Below are 20,363 nucleotides of genomic sequence, written 5' to 3'. Positions count from 1 at the left end.
TGTGCATGTAATGTATAGAATAGCACTTACTGCTAGATTCTATATATCGCACCTTAATTTTCACGTGGAAATAGAAGAGTATTCTATAACAATGTACATAACTTAATTGGTTAACTTGCTAATCAACATTGTTAATTGGATGTTAACAAGCAATTATCAGCACTAATTGGCATTAATTAACATTTATGCGCACAAATTGCTGTCTATTCTGTAACGTGGTGTGCGTAAATTCTAAGTCACGTAGTTGAAAAGGGGGCGGGGAATGGATGTTTCTAAAATCTATGCACGTTGTTATAGAATACACCTGTTCTGCACCTTATTTTGACATCGAGATTTACGCCAAGTAAAGCATAGCGTAAATGGCTACAACTAAATTTTGTCGCGTGAAGAGGCGCTCGACATATTCTAAGTCGGAAATTAAGCCTATTCTTTAAAATTTAGGCATACTTTTTTTCTGAGCGGAATTTTCAGGCACCATATATAGAATCTAGCCCTTACACATATAAGTCTTATAATTGTCTTATAACATTTGCTTGTTACACTATTATCATGTTTTATCATTATCATGCTACCCAAGATCCTTCTGTAATACTAAATGTCTATTTTCTCATATATTTCCACCATTCATGATGTATTGTAAGCCACATTGAGCCTGCAAAGAGGTGGGAAAATGTGGGATACAAATGCAATAAATAAATAAGTGTGCACTTAACCTGGTAAATGCTAGTCTTCTATAAATCTACTTGTGTAATCGGTGAACAAATTTGGGCACCAAGTTAGAGAATGAGAAGGTCACAATGTTCCTTCTAAGCTGAGCGGGGGGGACCTCCAACTGCATTGCTGCCAGTAGGGGGTGGTGTTTCAATGTTGTGTTTTCTTGTCCCTAACTGTCGAAAACTTGATAGTGAAACAGCACCCACACCCCACCCCACTGACAGGACTGTAGATGGAGGACTCCCACTCAGCTTAGAGAGAACAGTGGAGGGACAGTGTGGGTAAACTTATGCATCTGTTTTTCTTAGGAGAAATCGTTGTTATCCTCACTCCTTTGCAGTCGAGGATAATCCTCCTATTTATGGGCCTGGAGATGACTGGCGAGACCAATCCAAGATTCACAACAAACCAGTCACATGACTAAGTTATAGCTCTGCTAGCTGTTGTATCTTGTGTAGAACACTTTTCATGATTAGCCATGTAATACTATTGGAGTAATAAATAAATAAATTTAATGACTGATGGCAAGTGATATAGAGCAACTCTGCCATAAATATTTAGAAGGGGTAATCTATTTCATGCAATTTAATTTAATAGGAATACCTACATGCCACCTTTTTATTCTGCCAATTTGCAAAGTGGCTAACAATTCACAATTGTCAGGCAGGATGGGATTTTTTTTAAATTTCCCTCTAAATATTTACTTATATTGTTAACTAATTGTCATCCATGCTAACACATCCTCCACATGCATAATATACAACACCTTTTATCCATACTTTCATATCTCAGGTGCATAATATGTTTCAAAAGCAAGTTAAAAAAATGAAAACATGCTCCAAGCAAAGAGACACATAAGCCTTGTGATCTCCAAACGTTCATGGCTGAAGCTCATGGCTCTCAGATTCACAAAGATATGACACAGTCTGCATATCAACAAAAATCCCAGAAACAGCCTTCCATCTCACTCTGGCAGTGTTCCATTCTTTATGCTATGGTTCCTTTTCACAATGTATTTTATTTTATATATCACATGATATTTACAATCTCATATGTACAATTTTTATTCTATCTTTTTTATCTGAGTTTTAGTATTTCAAAGTCTTTATTAATCAACATTGCTTTTGTCAATACACGACACCTTTTATTTGATTCCTGTGTCTTACGTTTGTTTTTAAGGTTGTATGTGTTCCAGCTATATCAACTGTTGTAAATTTTATTTAATTATTTATGTATTTGCTTGTAGACTCCTGAAGCAGGCAGACAGCCGAAACACGGTGCCGTGTCAAGTTGAGTCCAAGTCCTCGATACAATAAAGAGGTTTTTTTAAGATCGGCTCCTTGGTCCTTGGAAGAGTTATGTTGGCCACACTACTTTTTTTGTTGACTGTTCACCTATAGTATTTCACTTCCTTCCACCTCTGTGGCTTCCTTGCCTTTCCATACATTTATCTGACAGCTGAAATCTGACATAAACAACAATGTTGCAAACAGATGGTTTTGGAAATGGGCAAATGTTAAAAATCCCTGTATAGTTAATCTTTGCCTATTGCAGTCTCCATTGGATTTTTGTGAATCTTACACATGGAATTTATAGCTTGGAATGTTCAGGCCAGTGGCGTAGCTACGTGTGGCCACGGGGGCCTGGGCTCCCGTAGATTTGTCCCTGGACCCCCTGCCAATGACCCTCTCGACCCCCCCCTCCCACCACCAACCCTCCCCCGCCTTTGCCGTTGTCTACCTTTGCTGGGGGGGGACCCCAATCCCCGCCAGCTGAGGTCCTCTTCTTCTGACTCACAGAAACAGAACGAAGCCTTGCGCCAGAAGAAGAGGACCTCGGCTGGCAGGGGTTGGGGTCCCCCGCCAGCAAATGTAGGCGACTGCGAGGGAGGGTTGGCGGCGGGAGGGGGGTCGAGACTCTCAGCAGGGTTGTCGGCGGGGGGGGGTCAAAGTTGTTGGTGGTGGTGGCTGCGGGGGGGGTCAGCAATGGCGGGGGGGGGTCGACGGCATCAGGGGGGCTAAATGTGCCCCCTCACCTCAGGCTCTGGAGCCCCCTCCTGCCGAAGTCTGGCTACGCCCCTGGTTCAGGCACTGTGAGGTGTTTTGAAAGTGAGACTATAACAGAGCACCTAGGATTAGGCGTCTGGAGGGCTTGCAGTAGGTGCCTACTTTCCTTTATGGAGTACTAGCATAACCTGTATATACACGCTTAACATTCAGGAGTTTGTACTTATTCTAGTCATAGAGCTGGAGTATGCGTGTGTGCCTAAGTGTGGCAGGTACCTGTGTAACTTTCAGTATGTGCACTACCATAGGAGCCAACTTTTTAAAATGATTGGGGGTGCTGAAAATTTTTTTTTTTTACAGGTGGTGCATTCCCCCCCCCCCCCCCCCCCCCCCCACCCCGGTACCTTAACAGCCTATCTGCTGCAGTCTGCACCTGAGCAGTGGCAGCGCCACTTATAGGCTGCCTGCAACCTGCACCAGGACTTCTTCCCTGAACAGTCCCGCCCCTCAGTCCCCCTGTATTGTGCAAATATTATACTATAAGTTAACAAATATAAATAAAACAAAAAATGGAAAACATGATAATATCATTTTATTGGACTAAATACATTTTTCAATCAGCTTTAAGAGGCCAAAACCTCTTTCCTCAGGTCAGGACAGTATACTGCTGTTGTGGTATTCTGTTCTGACATGGGAAAGGAGGGTTTGGTCTCCAAACATTAGTCAAAAATGTACTAAAATTAGTCCAATAAAGATATTAACTTATTTCCATTTTCAGTATTTATTAACACAGCTACCACACTATTTTATACTAAAATAAAATTCATTTTTTTCTACCTTTGTTGTCTGGCCCTTTACAGTTTCTAATTGTGTTGGTCTCAGTCTCTTGTTTCTTTGTTCCTTGATCTTAACTCTCCCCCCCCCCCCCTTTCCATCCAGCATCTACCCCCTCTCTCTCCCCTTTCCATCCAGCATCTGCCCCTCTCTTCCCTCTTTCCATCCAGCGTTTGCCCCCTCTCTTCCCCCTTTCCATCCAGCATCTATTTTCTCCATCCATATGTAATTTTTCTCCTCTTTTCCCTTTCCCTCATCTCAGTCAGTATGCATCTCCTTCCTCTTTCTTCCCTCCCCTCCATCCATATGCATCTCCTTCCTCTCTCTTCCCTCTCCTCCATCCATGTCCAGCATTTTTCCTCTACTCCCTCCATCCATGTCCAGCATTTCTCCTCTCTCCCCTCCATCCATGTGCATCTCCTCCTCTGTCTTCCCTCCCCTCCATCCATGTCCAGCATTTCTCCTCTCCCCTCCATGTGCATCTACTTCCTCTGTCTTTCCTCCACTCCATGTCGTCCAGCATTTCTCCTTTCTCCCTTTCCCTCCATTCATGTGCATCTCCTTCCCTCCATTCATGTGCATCTCCTTCCTGTCTTCCCTTCCCTCCATCCATGTCCAGCAACTCTCCTCTCTCCTCTGCCCTCCCCTCCATCCATGTCCAGCAACTCTCCTGTCCCTGCCCTCTTCTCTTCCTGCCCTCTCCTCCATCCATATCCAGCAATTCTCCTCTCTCCCCTGCCCTCTCCTCCATTCATATCCAGCAATTCTCCTCTCTCCACTGCCCTCTCCTCCATTCATATCCAGCAATTCTCCTCTCTCCCCTACCCTACCCTCTCATCCATATCCAGCAAATTCTCCTCTCTCCCCTGCCCTCCCCTCCATCCATCCATGTCCAGCAAGTCTCCTCTGTCCCCTGCCCTCTCCTCCATCCATATCCAGCAATTCTCCTCTCTCCCCTGCCCTCTCCTCCATTCATATCCAGCAATTCTCCTCTCTCCACTGCCCTCTCCTCCATTCATATCCAGCAAATCTCCTCTCTCCACTGCCCTCTCCTCCATTCATATCCAGCAATTCTCCTCTCTCCCCTACCCTACCCTCTCATCCATATCCAGCAAATTCTCCTCTCTCCCCTGCCCTCCCCTCCATCCATCCATGTCCAGCAAGTCTCCTCTGTCCCCTGCCCTCTCCTCCATTCATATCCAGCAATTCTCCTCTCTTTCCCTTGCACTCCCCTCCATGTCCAGCGATTTCTCCTCTTTCCCCTCTCATCCAGCGATTTCTCCTCTCTCCCCTGCCCTCCCCTCCCTCCCTCCATCCATGTCCAACAAGTTTTACCTCTCCCCTACCCTCTCTTCCATGTCCAGCGATTTCTCCTCTCTCCCCTGCCCTCCCCTCCCATCCCCTCCATGTCCAGTAACTCACCCCAAATACCACCTGCCCCTTTTCAGCCCCCCCCCCGAGTTTCAGTTCCAACCCCAGCCTGACCTCTTCTCCCACAACAGTCCTCTGTCCTCGCCTTCCTGCTGCCCAGAATGTAAAACTCATTTTACCTCAGGTCGTGGTGGCAGTGAAAGGCGAGCAGGCTCGTCTTCAGCCTTCCCTTCTCTCTGAGCTCTGGTCCAGCCCTTGCGGAAACAGGAAATGAGGGCGGGACCAGAGCTGAGAAAGAAGGGAAGGCTGAAGACGAGCCTGCTTGCCTTTCACTGCCGCCGCGACCTGAGGTAAAATGAGTTTTAAATTCTGGGCGGCAGGAAGGTGAGGACGGAGGACTGTTGAGGGAGAAAAGGGCAGGCAAGTCGAGCTGGGGTTGGAACCGGAGCTTCTGACGACTCGTTCTGGTTGGCTCAGGTGATGGTGGGTTAGAAAATATTGGGGGTGCTCGAGCACCCACAGCACCCACGAAGTCGGCGCCTATGTGCACTAAGCATGTAAGTGGAAGCCCCCCTGCCTATGTATCGCCTAAGCTCTGCCCTCTTTCAAATACATGTTCCTCCTTGTTCTCAGGTCCTTTTACAAAGCCATGGTAAAACGTGGCCTACATTAGTGTGGGCGTGTCCTTTTGGTGCATGCTGGGCCACTTTTTACCACAGCTGGGAAAAAGGCCATTTTTTAAAGGACCAGGAGATGAGCATGCGCAAAAATTATAACTATTTATTGCCTGATCCCTTACTGCCAGCCAATGACCTAGTGGTAAGGGATCACATGCTACCCATATGGTAACCATGCAGTGGGTGCCAACAAGGCCATGCTGCTGATTACCACTAGGAATGCCCCTCGCAGTAGAAAATAGAAAAATATTTTCTACCACAGGATTTGGCGTGCGCCAAACAGAATTACTTACTACTGTGTGCGTACTGCAGCTTAAAGGGCTTATCACGGGGCACGGCGAGGCATCCTGCAGTAAGTTTTTATGTATGTTTTTGTATGTTTCTGGGAGGGGGCATGTCTGGAGCACAGAATGGATGTTTTTGTGCTAATCAGTTAGTGTGTCTTCATTACCATGTACTAACTAATTAGCATGCATGTGTTGTCAGAGTACAGAAATAAAAGAAGTGGGAAAAGTGAACCAAGCTTGTCCAATAACTGGGACCAAACAAATAATTAATAATAAAATCAAGACAGTTTATTAATATTTCCTTAGAAAACACTCGACACAACGTTGTGTTTCGGCCTGATGGCCTGCATCAGGAGTCTATAAATAAAAACATCAAACAATGTGTAAATACAACAAACTTAAAACAAAAATGAAAATAAAATTAAGGATAAGAGTGACAATGGTCAAAAAAAAGAGAAACAGTATCATTAAAGGTTTATAACATGAAGAATATCATACAAAAAATAAATAAGATATATCCATATAAATAAAGGACTATCCACTGAATTAAAGGAAATATTAATAAACTGTTTTGATTTTATTATTAATTAATTATTTGTTTGGTCCCAGTTATTTGGACAAGCCTGGTTCACTTTTCCCACTTCTTTTATTTCTGTTTGCTGCCCCGTGGGATCTATTGAGTTCTCCACGCATGTGGATCCTCTTTAGCTTAGTTGTCAGAATACAGAACATATTTGCAGTGGCTGCATGTGAGGGCTTGTATTTGGGCAAGTGAGGTGGAATATGCCCTTGTGAATGCTGTTAGGTCATATATGTCCTGTCCAAATGTGGTGTCGCCTCTCTTTCCATTTCCTTTCCCTTCATACGTGCTGGTGATATGTCTCTGGCCCATCTGCAAATCAAACCCATGCAAACCAATTTTATGCATGCATATATTTTCAGTCATGTCTATTTCCCTTGCATATCCAATCATTTAGTCCTCTCTTCCCAGTTCTGGCCCTTTCTGGGGCATGATGATTGCCTATTAAACATTAATCCCAGTCTCCCCAGACCCATACCACCAAAATACTGTAGTCATGTTAGTGCAGCCATTTTGTGAGTGTCCCTATGGCATCCACCCACATGTGTACATGCACGCATGCATGTGCTGATCACTAGATGCCCCACAGCATTTGAGTGCTTCCATTTTTCATTATACGCACCAATTCTGTAAAGTGCGCACCTGCCTGCTCACCCTTTATAGAATACATGTGCACATTTTGAAGCTGCTATTTAGGTGCGTCCCCATTAAAGTGCGTACCTTTTTTAGAATTGCTCTTTATGTGTATAGATATTCTTTCCCCTGCCCCATAAACTCAATTCCTCAATCTCCCCCCCTTGCACTGCATTGTCTTCCTTCCCATCCCTCTCCCTCTTATATTCTCTCCCACCTTGCACACCTGTCCTATATTTATCCTTCACTCACTCTTCCATCCCTCCCTCTCTTCCCCCTTGTACTATCGCCATCCTTGTACTCACTTTTCCATCCCTCCCTCCACTCCCCTTTGCACTCTCACCCTCCTTGTATTCCCCTTCCCTCCTCTCCCATTTGGATTTCCCTCCATTTTCAGTACCTTATTCTGCATCTGAGTCCAATCTTCTCTTCTGCCTCCTGGGGTTGAGACCCAGGCAGCAACCTGCAACTAATTTTGCTGCATTCATGGCTTCCTCTTCTCCTGCCATCAGAGATTATGTCCCTGGCAGCACACAAATAATAGTATTGCCATGGGTTATTTTCTTTTCACTTTTATGGTACTTCAAGGGTTGGCCTTACCTCCAGCACCAACTTTCTAAGGGATTGATTTCCCCACTGCCCCACTGACTTCTGTTTCTGACTTTTACTGTCTTTATTCACATGCATAGGTTTGCCTATGGATTGACCCTCTCCAACAGGCGCTATCACATGAGCAAAATGTGCCTATAAAGGAACAAGAATAAAAATCATGAGACCTCATTAGGGGTAATAACAAATTTCATTTTATGCCAGTGTGCCTATTTTTTTTAGTCAAAATTCTGGTCCCATTACTTCATTCCACGTGTGAAGTTATGAAAAAGACAAAAATGTTGCACTCATAAAGAAAAATACCAAAACATAGATTAGAATTATGTTTACAGCAATGTGCGGAGTCTGTAGGGTTATGAACAGCTTTGGTTTGTCGTTGTTTCTAAGATGCTGAGGGGCCAGAAGTTCTCACATTGTGAAAATTGGTGGAAAAACTGAATATTTTTTATACAGTTATTTCAAAATATATTTATATAAGTAATGCCACACTGGGAAAAGACCAAAGGTCCATCAAGCCTTTGGTCTATAGCTACATAAAATATGTATTTTTTTCATATTTAATTGATCCATAATAAAAATGGAAAGGGCTTGGGCATATATAGTTGTGTATAAAGGTTTCATTTAATTGCTAAGTGAACAGAAACTGATACAAACTCTACATTGTACAAAATATAACATCATTTTGCAATTTTAATTTAAACTACTACTATTTATTTGCTGATTTTAATAGATTGAAAATAAGATTAAAGTGAGTATGGCATATGCAACAATGCGGGTGTGGTCCCATTAATTCATTATTACTTTAATATTGAAGACCCAATGAGTCAATAAACTATTGTGCTTATTAATTAATTATGTGAATACAATTCCAAAGCAGAACACTCTGACCCTTCTAACTTCTCTGGCTATGGTTGTTGCTTTATCTATTTCAACAACCATAGGCTCTTCTAATTTGAAAATGAAAACAAACTGTGAGCCTACTAGGGACAGAGAAAGTACCTGTATATAATAAGTAAACCACTTTGGTTTTACCACAGAAAAGCAGAATAGAAAATGCATTGCCCATTACACAGATAATTCACTCCTACGAAGCAGGGAGATGCTATAAAAATCTTTAAGCATTTCCAGCCAGCAATTTCAATGTCAGAAACATTTTTAAGAAATGGAAGTTACATAGAACTGCTGAAGACAATGCAAGATCTGGAAGGCCCAAAACAATCTCTGATAGAACTGCCCAAAAACTGGTCAGACTTGCAAAACAGAATGGATAGATCATGGCAAATGGCCTGCTGAAAAGTTTAGTTAAAGGGTGCAGTAGCATTTTTAGTGCGTGCTAAACGCTAAAGATGCCCACAGGAATATATGGGTGTCTCTAGCGTTTAGCGCACGCTAAAAATGCTTGTGCACTTTAGTAAACAGGGCTCGCAGTCTGATTTTCAAGGCCCTTAAAGGAAATGGCCACGAGTACTTGAAGAACTAACCCTAACCACACCCTCTCCAAAAAACATTACACAATGTGATACCCGCAAGCGAACCTTCTCCGGAGTAGCTCCCACACTGTGGAATATATTCCCTGAAAGGCTCCACTTAGCACAAGACTATCTCTACTTCAGGAAGGTGGTGAAACTTGGCTCTTCAACCAGGCCTTTAACGGAAGAAGTAACTAACTTGTTAGTCTCACACATACACACGAGGAGTGACACAGGCTGTATATATTGAAGTAGGACATGTTTATCCACTCCTACCCTAGCTGAGATAATATTTAATCATCTCTCTGACCTCATATGCAACTTTCTTTAAATTAGTCACCTTATTTTCTAACTTCTCTTACTCTCTTACCTTTTACTCTCTTACCTGTCTATATGTTTCATCTTTGCTTATACCTACGCAGTCTATTACAATGTTTGCTATTGTGTTGACATTGTAAGTAGTATACTGTGCCATACTTTGTATTGTTATTTGAATATTTTTACTGCTGTCATTGTCTATTGCTTATGTGTGATTTATTCTTACTGTACACCACCATGAGTGAATGTCTTCAAAAAGACGATCAATAAATCCTAATAAATAAATAAACATACAACAATGTTCTGCAAGGGACTATTGTCAGAAGAAAACCTTTTCTGCATCCTCATCATAAAAGTCAACCTATAAAGTATGCAAAAGAAAGCATTGATAAACCTAAAACCTTGCAAAATGAAGTGTTTTGGACTTTTGAAATGAAAATTGAACTGCTCATTCACGACCATACAAGATACATTTAAGGAGAAGGGTGAAGCATTTCAAGAAAAGAATACCTTGTCAACTGATTAGCGCTAGAGTGGAACTGTTATGCTTTGGGATTGTGTGCTAGCAGTCAGCACAGGGAATACTGCGCAGGTGGAACAAAGAGTGGATTCAACTAAATATCAACATGTCCTAGAAGAGACTGCTCCTCAGTCAGTGAAGAAGCAGAAGCTGAAAAGTGGCTGGATATTTCAGCAACACAATCATCCAAAACAGAACTCAAAATGAACCTTGAAGTACTTCTAGGAAAGAAAGATGAAGGTTTGTGAATGGCCATCACAGTCCTCAAATCTGTGAGATCTCAAACAAGCAGTGCATGCAAGGAGGCCTAAAAGTGCTTCAGTACTAGAAGAATTCTGCAAAAAAGAGTGGGAAAAGTTCCAAAAGCAAAAATCAAAAGGCTCTCAACTGGCTACAGGAAACATTTGCAAAGCTATTATTTCTGCCAAAGGAGTTGTTACGAAGTACTGACTGAAAGGGTTGTCCATATTATGGACCTGCTATAGTGTCTATTCATTAAAAAAAATCACCAAAAGATGTCAGTTTTTAACTCTGGGCCCATTTAGAGGTTGTGTCAGAATCAATTCACTTAGGGGTCCTAACACTGACATTCGCACATCGTCATTCATTTTCCCTTCCTTCACCTAACTTCAACAAATAACACTACTAGTCTTCCTTGGCATAAATTTGGCCACAGCTTTATTAAAATTATATAATTCGGTGATATTACTTTAACTTTAACACAATACATTAACTTCTTCTAGTAAGATGTTGGCATCCACAAAGCGATTTTGAACAATTTGGAACCATTAGTTAATGAAACTAGCTCCCTACCTTATCCTCAATTACCCCCCTTCAGTCCATGTGACTCATGGTACCGTCAAGCCACAGTTCACTCGTGGCGGTTCCACTCACGAGTTACCCTTTAATCAAACATTCTTTAACCAAACATTAATTTCACCACATCTGGAGCCTCTTTCTCTCCTCAAATCCCACCGACTACAAGCTGCGACTGACCCCCCACCCCCAAACCCCAGACAAGAAAATTCAACCTCAACAAAATACTAACCCACCCCAACCCACTACCACTCCTAATACCAGACAAAACATAACAAACCAAGACAACAGACGTATAAGATCAATAGGGTGGGTAGAGATGGGCAAAATTTCCTAACCACCCCAGCCACCCACATCCGCTCCTGCCCACCCAAAGATTAACAAGAAACTGCCAAAATCTTTCAGCTTTCCCCAAGCCAACTCCATGCCAACCACCAATCAAACACCATTCATAATCCTCCAATCCGCTTCTTTCTAGTTGCTATCCTATTATAATGTACCATTAACCCTTTCAACCCTTCCTTCCCATTCCTCCTTTCTTACCCACCCCTCCCTCCCCACCTTTTCCATACCTATTATCCATCCATTCCTTCCTCTGACTCAGTCAGCGTTATACATCCTCACAGTCAAAACTTTGGGGTCCCCTTATACTAAGCTGTGGTAAAAGGGGACCTGCGTTAGTGTCAACACGTGTTTTTGACACCACTTGCCATGTTGCCATTTTGGGGGGTGGAGTACCTACCACCACCCATTGAGGTGACGGTAAGGACTCCCGAGCTAACCCAGTGGTTACCTCTGGGTAAGCACCGGTGCTACAAAAATAGAAAATATTTTTGTAGCACCGGAAATGGTGCACGCTGGTGGCGGGAACTACTGCTGGGCTGCTGCGGTAGCCCGGAGGTACTTCCGGATTTGTGCATGGCAAGCCTGTTGCTGCACACCAACCCTTTAGTAAAAGGGCCCCTTAGAGAGTAATTGAAATATACAATTATGCTAGAGTGCCTAAACTTTAAACACACAACCGTATATGTTGCTAATGGAAATGGGCCCTACCACATTGCAGCATCTGCTTCCTCCCAGTCTATGCAAGCACTGTATACTACTAGGCACTACAATCAAATAGACTCCAAGATCTTCATTTAGAAATTTGCAGAAAATCAGTGACAAACACAGAGGAAAAACACTGCATGTTAATAAAATCTTCTGCAACAAACAAGTATTGTCACTATATTAGCCCTTTAAATGAATTTCCGGTTTATGTCATCTTTCACTAGAACGGGCTTCACTGGGACTAAAATGTGACAGGACTTGGGCTGTGCAGGGGTTTAATAGAAGATTATTGGCATTGGATCTACTGAACTCTCCTTTTCACTGGTCTGCAGCAGCTTTAATAGAAATGGTAACATCTATTTAAATAGCCAGAGGGAAAGACAGTTGGGAAGTCGGACTGTAACTTGCTACACTGATATAATGGAAAAATTACTGAGTGGTCAAAGGAAAAATATAGAAGCCAAGAAAGAGAAGAAAGTTTTTCTAATTTTCACCATAAGATTTATCTTTACACATAACCACAAACTTGCCACTACTCACTGCTGATACATTGGTGGTGTTTGGAAAGGGTAGCCCACAGCCAACTTACATGTAGTCTTGGCAGCTTCACTGAAATCAGTGCAGACATCACAACTGTCTAGACGGCAACCAAATTTTGCCTTCAGTTTCAGATTTGGCACAGAAACTGGCCAAAATCCAACAGTCACAACAAGGGTGACAAAGGGTAGGGCAGCAGACAATGTTCAAACTAACACCTTTATTAAACATCTAGGACTCGACACGAGTCGTGTTTCGGCCCACAAGGGCTTGCCTCAGGAGTCTTTGGTTGGATGTATGCTGATGTACAGCTAAGTCCAATGTGATGTAGGTAATATTTGAAACCTTGCTGTTTTCTTCCAATAAGCCCTGTGAAATGCTTGAACTCTCTAGAGCACAAACTTCAAGCGCTTCACAAGGCATCATCTGCTGCCCTCTCTTTTCTAACCCTTGTTGTGACTGTTTCGTCAGTGCGACTACAAGGGTTTTTGTTCTATTAGATTGTAAGCTCTTTGAGCAGGGACTGTCTTTCTTCTATGTTTGTGCAGCGCTGCGTATGCCTTGTAGCGCTATAGAAATGCTAAATAGTAGTAGTAGTAGTAGTAGTACAAGGGATTTTGTTCTGCTGTTGTCCGCCAAAATCCATTTTTGGCATGATTTTCCTTTCAACAAAAAGTAAATTAAAAGTTTCGGCCTGCTTTCCGTTTCAGCTGAAATTTCCTGTGTGTTTGTGCCTTGGATGCAGCAGTATACAGAGACATGAATAAACTCAAAAGTATTGCTTAAACTTGTTAATTCTGCTGTTAGTTCACATAACAAAAGTTTGGGTTTTGGCTTCAGTTTCAATGAGTTTCAACAGTAGTTTCAGTTTCAGCTGACAGTGTTCAGATAGGTTCGGTCAGCCTCTACAACTGCCAGTACCTGACACATGCCAGCAAATGACTCTGCACAAATTTAATCTCATTAATTAATGTTAGATTTATAGTGTGTGAAGAAAAGTGTACTTTGCTATTCTGAGTACGTAAAGCTTATCTTGAGCAATGTTTAATAAAGACTTCTATAAATTAAAAAAAATTGCCGCATGGTGCCATATGCTGTGAGACTGGCAATGTAGCCTGGTGCCTACTGCTCAGAAGTGGGAAGCCCAGAGACCCAGATTGGTGTTTGAAGCCCATGTATTGTGTGAACTCCACAACAGGACCTGTTTACCCACTCCTACCCTAGCTAAGATAATATTCAAGCACCTTTGTGACTTGATGTGCAACTGTCTTTAAATTAGTCTCCTTATTTTTTTTACTCCTGTTACTCTATCTTACCGATCTGAGGGGCCCTTTTACTAAGCAGTGGTAGGACTAATGCATGGGTAATGCACGCCAAATTGACACTACCGTCCGGGTAGCGCAGGCACCAAACAGTAATTTTGAAGTTGGCTTGCACTGGTTCTCAATTCAAGACACCATGGCTGAATTTGGTAGCACGCCAAAGTTTGTTTCAGAGGGGATCTGCTCCTGAAGAAGAACACGAAACGGAAACTCTGTTGAGCAGCGTCCTGCTTCTATTCATTCAGATAAGTGTTGCTTGACTGTATATATGGGCATTTTTTATACACATTTGTCTGAAGCGATGGCTGTCTATTGGAGTAATTTTGTATTTTGAACATGAATTGTGGACTGTTTTTGATTTATAGACACATTTCACTGATAGTTAAATAGATATGGAAATTTCTGTGATGTAAGGAGAGCACATTGAATGGCCTATCAATCTGGCAATTTCATGTTAAACTCTTAGGCTCAAGTGAGTCTTCAGTGATGAATTTCCACAATTTCACAAATAGTTTTTAGAAATCAAGCTTAGATAGGAGGCATGAACACTTTGCCTGCTCAAGAACAGGTATAAATGCATGTACATACAATATGCACTTTTGTGTGTGTTTTATAAAATATGCACATAGATCAATACTCTGCCCAAACTCCGCCCCTGAGCATACCTACTGTACAAGTTCATGCTGGTTTGTACCATGCGTACTTTTCGGCGTGACCTAATTTTACAAGATCCCATTTACAAGAGAAAATGGTTTATAAAATTACCTCCTAGGAGGGGATTACAAAGGGAACGTGTCCTGCCCCTCTTGGTAGATCTGAAGGCCTACTAGCAGTGCTCCATGTTGTTAGGTAGAAAACCCAGGCTTCATTCCCAAGCCTAACCCCTAGTTCTAAGGCCAGCAGAGTCTGGGAATACTTTGGAGTCAAAGTTCAAAGTCCCTCTCTCATCATGCAAAGAGTAACACATGCTAGCTACATTCATGGTGTACACTCACTAGATTCTGGAGAGAGCCTGAGGATTCTTACCGGGTTGGCTGAGCTAGTTGGCAAAGATAGGGTTAAAGTAGGGGAAGAACATTGCAGGAGGAGGTTCAAAGCACCATGGCCCCTACAGGAACAATTACTTAATTGACTTTGAAGCCAAAAAGGAATAGAAGGAAGCCGTCAGGAATAAACAAAACATAAAGATGTCCTGCACCCAAAAAGATATAGCAAAAGACATGCTGAGGTTTCTGTATAACTTCAAAAGAGATGTGCATTACCTACCTTGCATTTAAAAGGTTTGACATCAGAGTGGACAATCATGTGTGCCTTAAGGGTCTGTTTCTGCACAAAGCTTTTGAAGCAGAGATGGCACTGGTACGCTCTGATATTGGTGTGGATGAGGATATGCCTCTTCATGTTAGCTAGGAGGGTGAACTCACGACCACAGATGCCACATTTATGCTCTTTCACACCCTAAAAGAATAATACACACTTGAAAACAGAATAATAAGAGAAGCACAGTACAGCATGAAGAATTTGTTTGAAGCAAGGATTTTGTAATCTTATAGAAATGATTTAGTAAGGTTTTCATCCCATTGTGACTATAGGGAAAAAAAGCTTATAGAATTAGGCCCTTGGGACAAGGGGATTTTGCTTACTCAGAAATGCTGAGTAACACCAGTGACGCTATGTCAGAAAACACTATAGACAAAACCAAACATACTTATCAATTCTAAATAAAAGCAGTGTACAGTTTTCAAAGATTTACTGTGATCATTTGATGCAAATCGGAGAGAATTTTTCTTCGCTCGGCGTGTGATTGAACTCTGGAATTCGTTGCCAGAGAATGTGGTGAAGGCAGGTTGGCTTGGCGGGGTTTGAGGGAGGTCTGGACAGCTTCCTAAAGGAGAAGTCCATGGACCATTATTAAATTGACTTGGGGAAAATCCACTGCTTATTTCTGGGATAAGCAGCATAAAATGTATTGAACGTTTTCAGGATCTTGCCAGGTATTTGTGACCTAGATTGGCCACTGTTGGAAACAGGATGTTGGGCTTAATGGACCTTTGGTCTGTCCCAATGTGGCAATTCTTATGTACTTAAGAACTTTTTCAACAAAATAAATATCTTGTTGCTTAAACAGAGTTGTGATTCTGAAAGTCTGAATTAGTCAATTAGGATAACATTTAGGCAAGTCAGCTGGCTGGGGCATGAACCAACTCAGTTACAACTACAGTGACTCCACAGAATGTCTATATGTTTAGCTGATTATAACAGGAATTGTTTTGAAGTCTTAATTATATAAGAAACAAAATTCAGCAATCCTGTAACCAAAATTCAGTACTTCAAGGTAACAACAAATTAATGTGGGCTCTCCAAACTGGTTAACAGCATCCTATTAACACTACACATTCTGTAATATTTGAGGTAGGAATTTAATTTTGTTGGATTATTTGTAGTAAATAATTAGCAGATTTTATACACACAATGCATGTAAAATACAATACATTATTCCAACAAATTTAGGTTACAATGTAATGGATTCTTCTTTTTCCTTGGCCTTTCTTTTTTTACCCCGGGTCTTTATTCTTCTTCTTCTCAATGATTGATTTAGAAGCTCTAGTTGTTTAAAAGCTCAAGAGGACACCTCATATTGAAATCTCTAGTATTGCTGTTGTGTCAATGGAGGTCACTTCTACAGTGGCAGCTACCTTCCTACACAAACCTCCACCCCAAGTTCACCAACCAGGTGCATCAACGTATCACCATTATCGCAGTCCTGAGCACTCTCAGACCTGCTGGGGGATCCTTATTTTAATTAACTTATAACTTGGTGATATCATGTCATTGTAATCAGGCAGTCAAAACAAAATATATCCCACTGAATAGTACATAAGTTCATAAGTATTGTCACACTGGGACAGACCAAGGGTCCATCAAGCCCAGCAATGTTTCCAACAGTGGTCAATCCAGGTCACAAATATCTGTCAAGACCCCGAAAAAGTTCAATACATTTTATGCTGCTTATCCCAGAAATAGCAGTGGATTTTCTCCAAGTCAGTTTAATAATGGTCTATGGACTTTTCCATTAGGAAGCCGTCCAGACCTTTTTTAAAACTCCGCTAAGCTAACCGCCTTTAACACATTCTCTGGCAATGAATTCCAGAGTTTAATTACACGTTGAGTGAAGAAATATTTTCTCTGATTCATATTAAATTTACTACTTTGTAGCTTCATCGCATGCCCCCTAGTATTTTTGGAAAGAGTAAACAAACGATTCATGTCTACCCGTTCCACTCCACTCATTATTTTATAGACCTCTATCATATCTCCCCTCAGCCATCTTTTCCTCAAGCTGAAGAGCCCTAGATGCTTCAGCCGTTCCTCATGACATATGTATCAGTTATTAGAGATTTCTCATAAAAAGTTGGCAACTACCATCAATTCAACTTTAATTATTTCGCTGTTAAATATGCTATGCCCAATGGTGTCAAAACAGGGCTTTTATTTGGTTACTATAGTATATCATAAGCCTGTTAATTAGAAAACTTTATTGAGTTATCAAATTCATCACCCTCAATCTTTATGTAAGGCTTTGCCTATAGGACAGTTTTAAGGGTTAGGAATGAACTGTCTACTATGAGATCTATGAAATGTAAAGTGCCTCAAGGCTCAGCTCTGTTTGGGATGTTGTTTAATATCTATAGAATCTATCGATTGTAAGCTCTGTCGAGCAGGGACTGTCTCTTCATGTTCAAGTGTACAGCGCTGCGTATGTCTAGTAGCGCTATAGAAATAAGTAGTAGTAGTGCAAGATTCTCAGGAAGTTTGGAGTGGCATACTGCATTTATGTGGATGACGTTCAATTTTTTTCTCCCACTGACAGAGCCGGTGCCTGATATGGTTACTCGATTGCAGGTAATTTTAGGAGGAATTGCATCATTGGGTACTTCAGAACAATTTATCCCTAAATATGAATTACTGTTGGCTACTACTGAATCAATAATATCTTTTCCATCTGAAGTGGTAATATCAGGTACTGTGTTTCCGATATCTACTATTGTAAAAAATTTGGGAGTATTGATTGATACTACACCGTCTTTTTCATCTCAGATATGTTCTGTGGTGAAAAGATCGTTTTATAAGCTATGACTGTTAACTAAATTGCATCCACTAATTTCTCAAGGTGATTTTTGTAAGGTACTACAGAGTTTAGTGTTGAAAGGTTTGGATTATTGCAGTATTTGTTATGTGGGCTACCTGCTGCACGTATACAAGTGCTCCAGGTTGTGATTGAATTCGACAGTCCACTTGTTATATGGGCTGTCAAAATATGAACACATTATATCTTGGTTTCAGAAGTTAAATTGGTTAACCATGCATGATAGAATTAAATACAAGGTCCTTCCCGTTCACATTAATTGATTTGATTTGCTTACTTTATTTTTTTTTTTGTCTATTACATTGTAAGCTCTTTGAGCAGGGACTGTCTTTCTTCTATGTTTGTGCAGCGCTGCGTACGCCTTGTAGCGCTATAGAAATGCTAAATAGTAGTAGTAGTAGTAGTGTTAATGCTGGTTCATTATTGTGTGCATCATGATTCATCTCAGTTTTTATCAGATTGTATTCATCTATATTGCCCACAGCAGGCACTTCGTTTGGACAATACTTGTTTGTTAAAAGTTCCAGACTTTCAATTGTTTCGTTTGGAACAGACAAGGAGGCATATCTTTTCTGTTGCTGGACCGCAAGAGTGGAATATGTTGCCAGAACATCTCAGGACACACAGAAGAATTCAGGATTGTTTAAGAAACTGCTGAAGCAGCACTTGTTGGCACAGGCTAAACAGTGACTTAGGCCTTATGGACCTTATGTATGTGTTGATTTGGCTTTTGTTCTGTTTTGTTGGGTTGTTGTTGTAGCTGTTTTTCTTTTTTGTAATATTTGATTATGAATGTATGTTATGTACACCGCTCTGGATAAGGGCGGTATATAAATGATAATAAATGAAAATGAAATGAAATGATTCAACACATTTGTTCTCCTGAGGATCAGCTTGTGCCAGATCCCTATTTCAATGACTGCTATCTAGGTGGTATCCCCTAAACATTATTTGTCCTGCTTTTTAAAGAGCCATATGCATGCAAAGATCCGTGTTATTGTCTGGCTCATCATGTGAAGCTATGGATAAGTTTGTGTGTGTTTTGGGGTATTAAATTTAGCTCCCTGAATAGCCAGGATTATTTTTCATCACTGGCATATATTAGCTATACATCCAGTTTATCATGCAAGTCCAAATATTGCCTATTTTAGGGGCAAATATATATGTGATACTTCCCCCTTTAGATACGTAATTGGAGGCATGAAAAAGGGTCATGGTCGTGTGGGGAATGTAGCATTTGTGAATCTACATTGGATAAACCCTGTTACAGCAAAGACGTGATAATATTTTAAATCCTCTACCACTTGCAAGTCATCTTTTATTTGTTACGTTATTGATGTCCTTGTCAAAAGCTGAAAGAACAAAAGGGGGGATGGGATGGAAGGATCCAAAACTCACAAGCCAGGACGATGTAAAATAGACTCAATTTATTCAAACATAAAACAAAACACAGTTTTCCTGAAGCAAATATCCAATGTCAGTGGACAAAAACAGCGGTATACAAGATGTACTTGTCCTCCTTTAATCTCCAACTATGCTCCACCTCCCCCACTCATCAAAATGGTCACTGTCTTGATCTCATCTTCTCCTCCAACTGTTCACCCTCTAGTTTCCTTGCCTCTGATCTTCCCTTCTCTGATCACCATCTTATAACTTTCACACTTAAATCTCCTCCCTCCCAGTCCCGTCCTATCTTATCTAATTTATCTAGGAATCTTCACGATATTGACCCTTCATCTCTATCCTCCCATGTTTCAAACCTCCTCTCTACTATGGCACCATCCACATCTGTCAACGAGGCTGTTTCTTCTTACAACAATACTCTATCCTCTGCCTTAGACACTCTTGCACCTTTGATGACCCACCCTGTAAGGCGTACAAAACCCCAACCTTGGCTGACTTCTAATATCCGCTACCTACGTTCCTGTACCTGCTCCACCGAATGCCTCTGGCGGAAATCTCGGGCCCTTGCTGATTTCTTACACTTTAAGTTCATGCTGACCTCCTTCCAATCTGCTCTTTTACGTGCCAAACAGGATTATTATATCCAACTGACCAACTCTCTTGGCTCTAATCCTCGACTTCCCTTCACCACATTGAACTCTCTCCTCAAGGTGCCCCCTCCCCCAACTCCCCCTTCATTATCTCCTCAGACCCTTGCTGAATTCTTTCACAACAAGGTTGAAAAAATAAACCTTGCTTTCTCTACCTCACCACCTCTCCCTCCACTAGTCCGTTCCCCTCTCTCTCCTTCCCCTCATTCCCTTTCCTCCTTTCCTGAAGTTACTATTGAGGAAACTACACTTCTCCTTTCTTCCTCAAAATGTACCACCTGTTCCTCTGATCCCATTCCCACCCACCTTCTTAATGCCATCTCTCCTGCTCTTATTCCTTTTATCTGTCACATTCTCAACCTCTCACTTTCCACTGCGACTGTCCCTGCTGCCTTTAAACATGCTGTGGTCACACCTCT

General features: G+C 41.6%; 1 protein-coding gene across 1 annotated transcript in view; it reads right to left on the bottom strand.

Moving 5' to 3' along the window:
* Nucleotides 1–20,363, bottom strand: part of LOC115462290 (zinc finger protein 366-like) — a 132,348-nt gene that overhangs the window by 25,296 nt on the left and 86,689 nt on the right. Inside the window, exon 3 of the mRNA XM_030192300.1 lies at nucleotides 15,010–15,201. Within this exon, the coding sequence (XP_030048160.1) occupies nucleotides 15,010–15,201 (192 nt within the window). The remainder of the gene's footprint in view (nucleotides 1–15,009; nucleotides 15,202–20,363) is intronic.

This window comes from Microcaecilia unicolor, chromosome 2 (assembly GCF_901765095.1).
Source record: "Microcaecilia unicolor chromosome 2, aMicUni1.1, whole genome shotgun sequence".
Lineage (NCBI taxonomy): Eukaryota > Metazoa > Chordata > Amphibia > Gymnophiona > Siphonopidae > Microcaecilia > Microcaecilia unicolor.
This window is presented reverse-complemented; position numbering and strand designations above follow the sequence as displayed.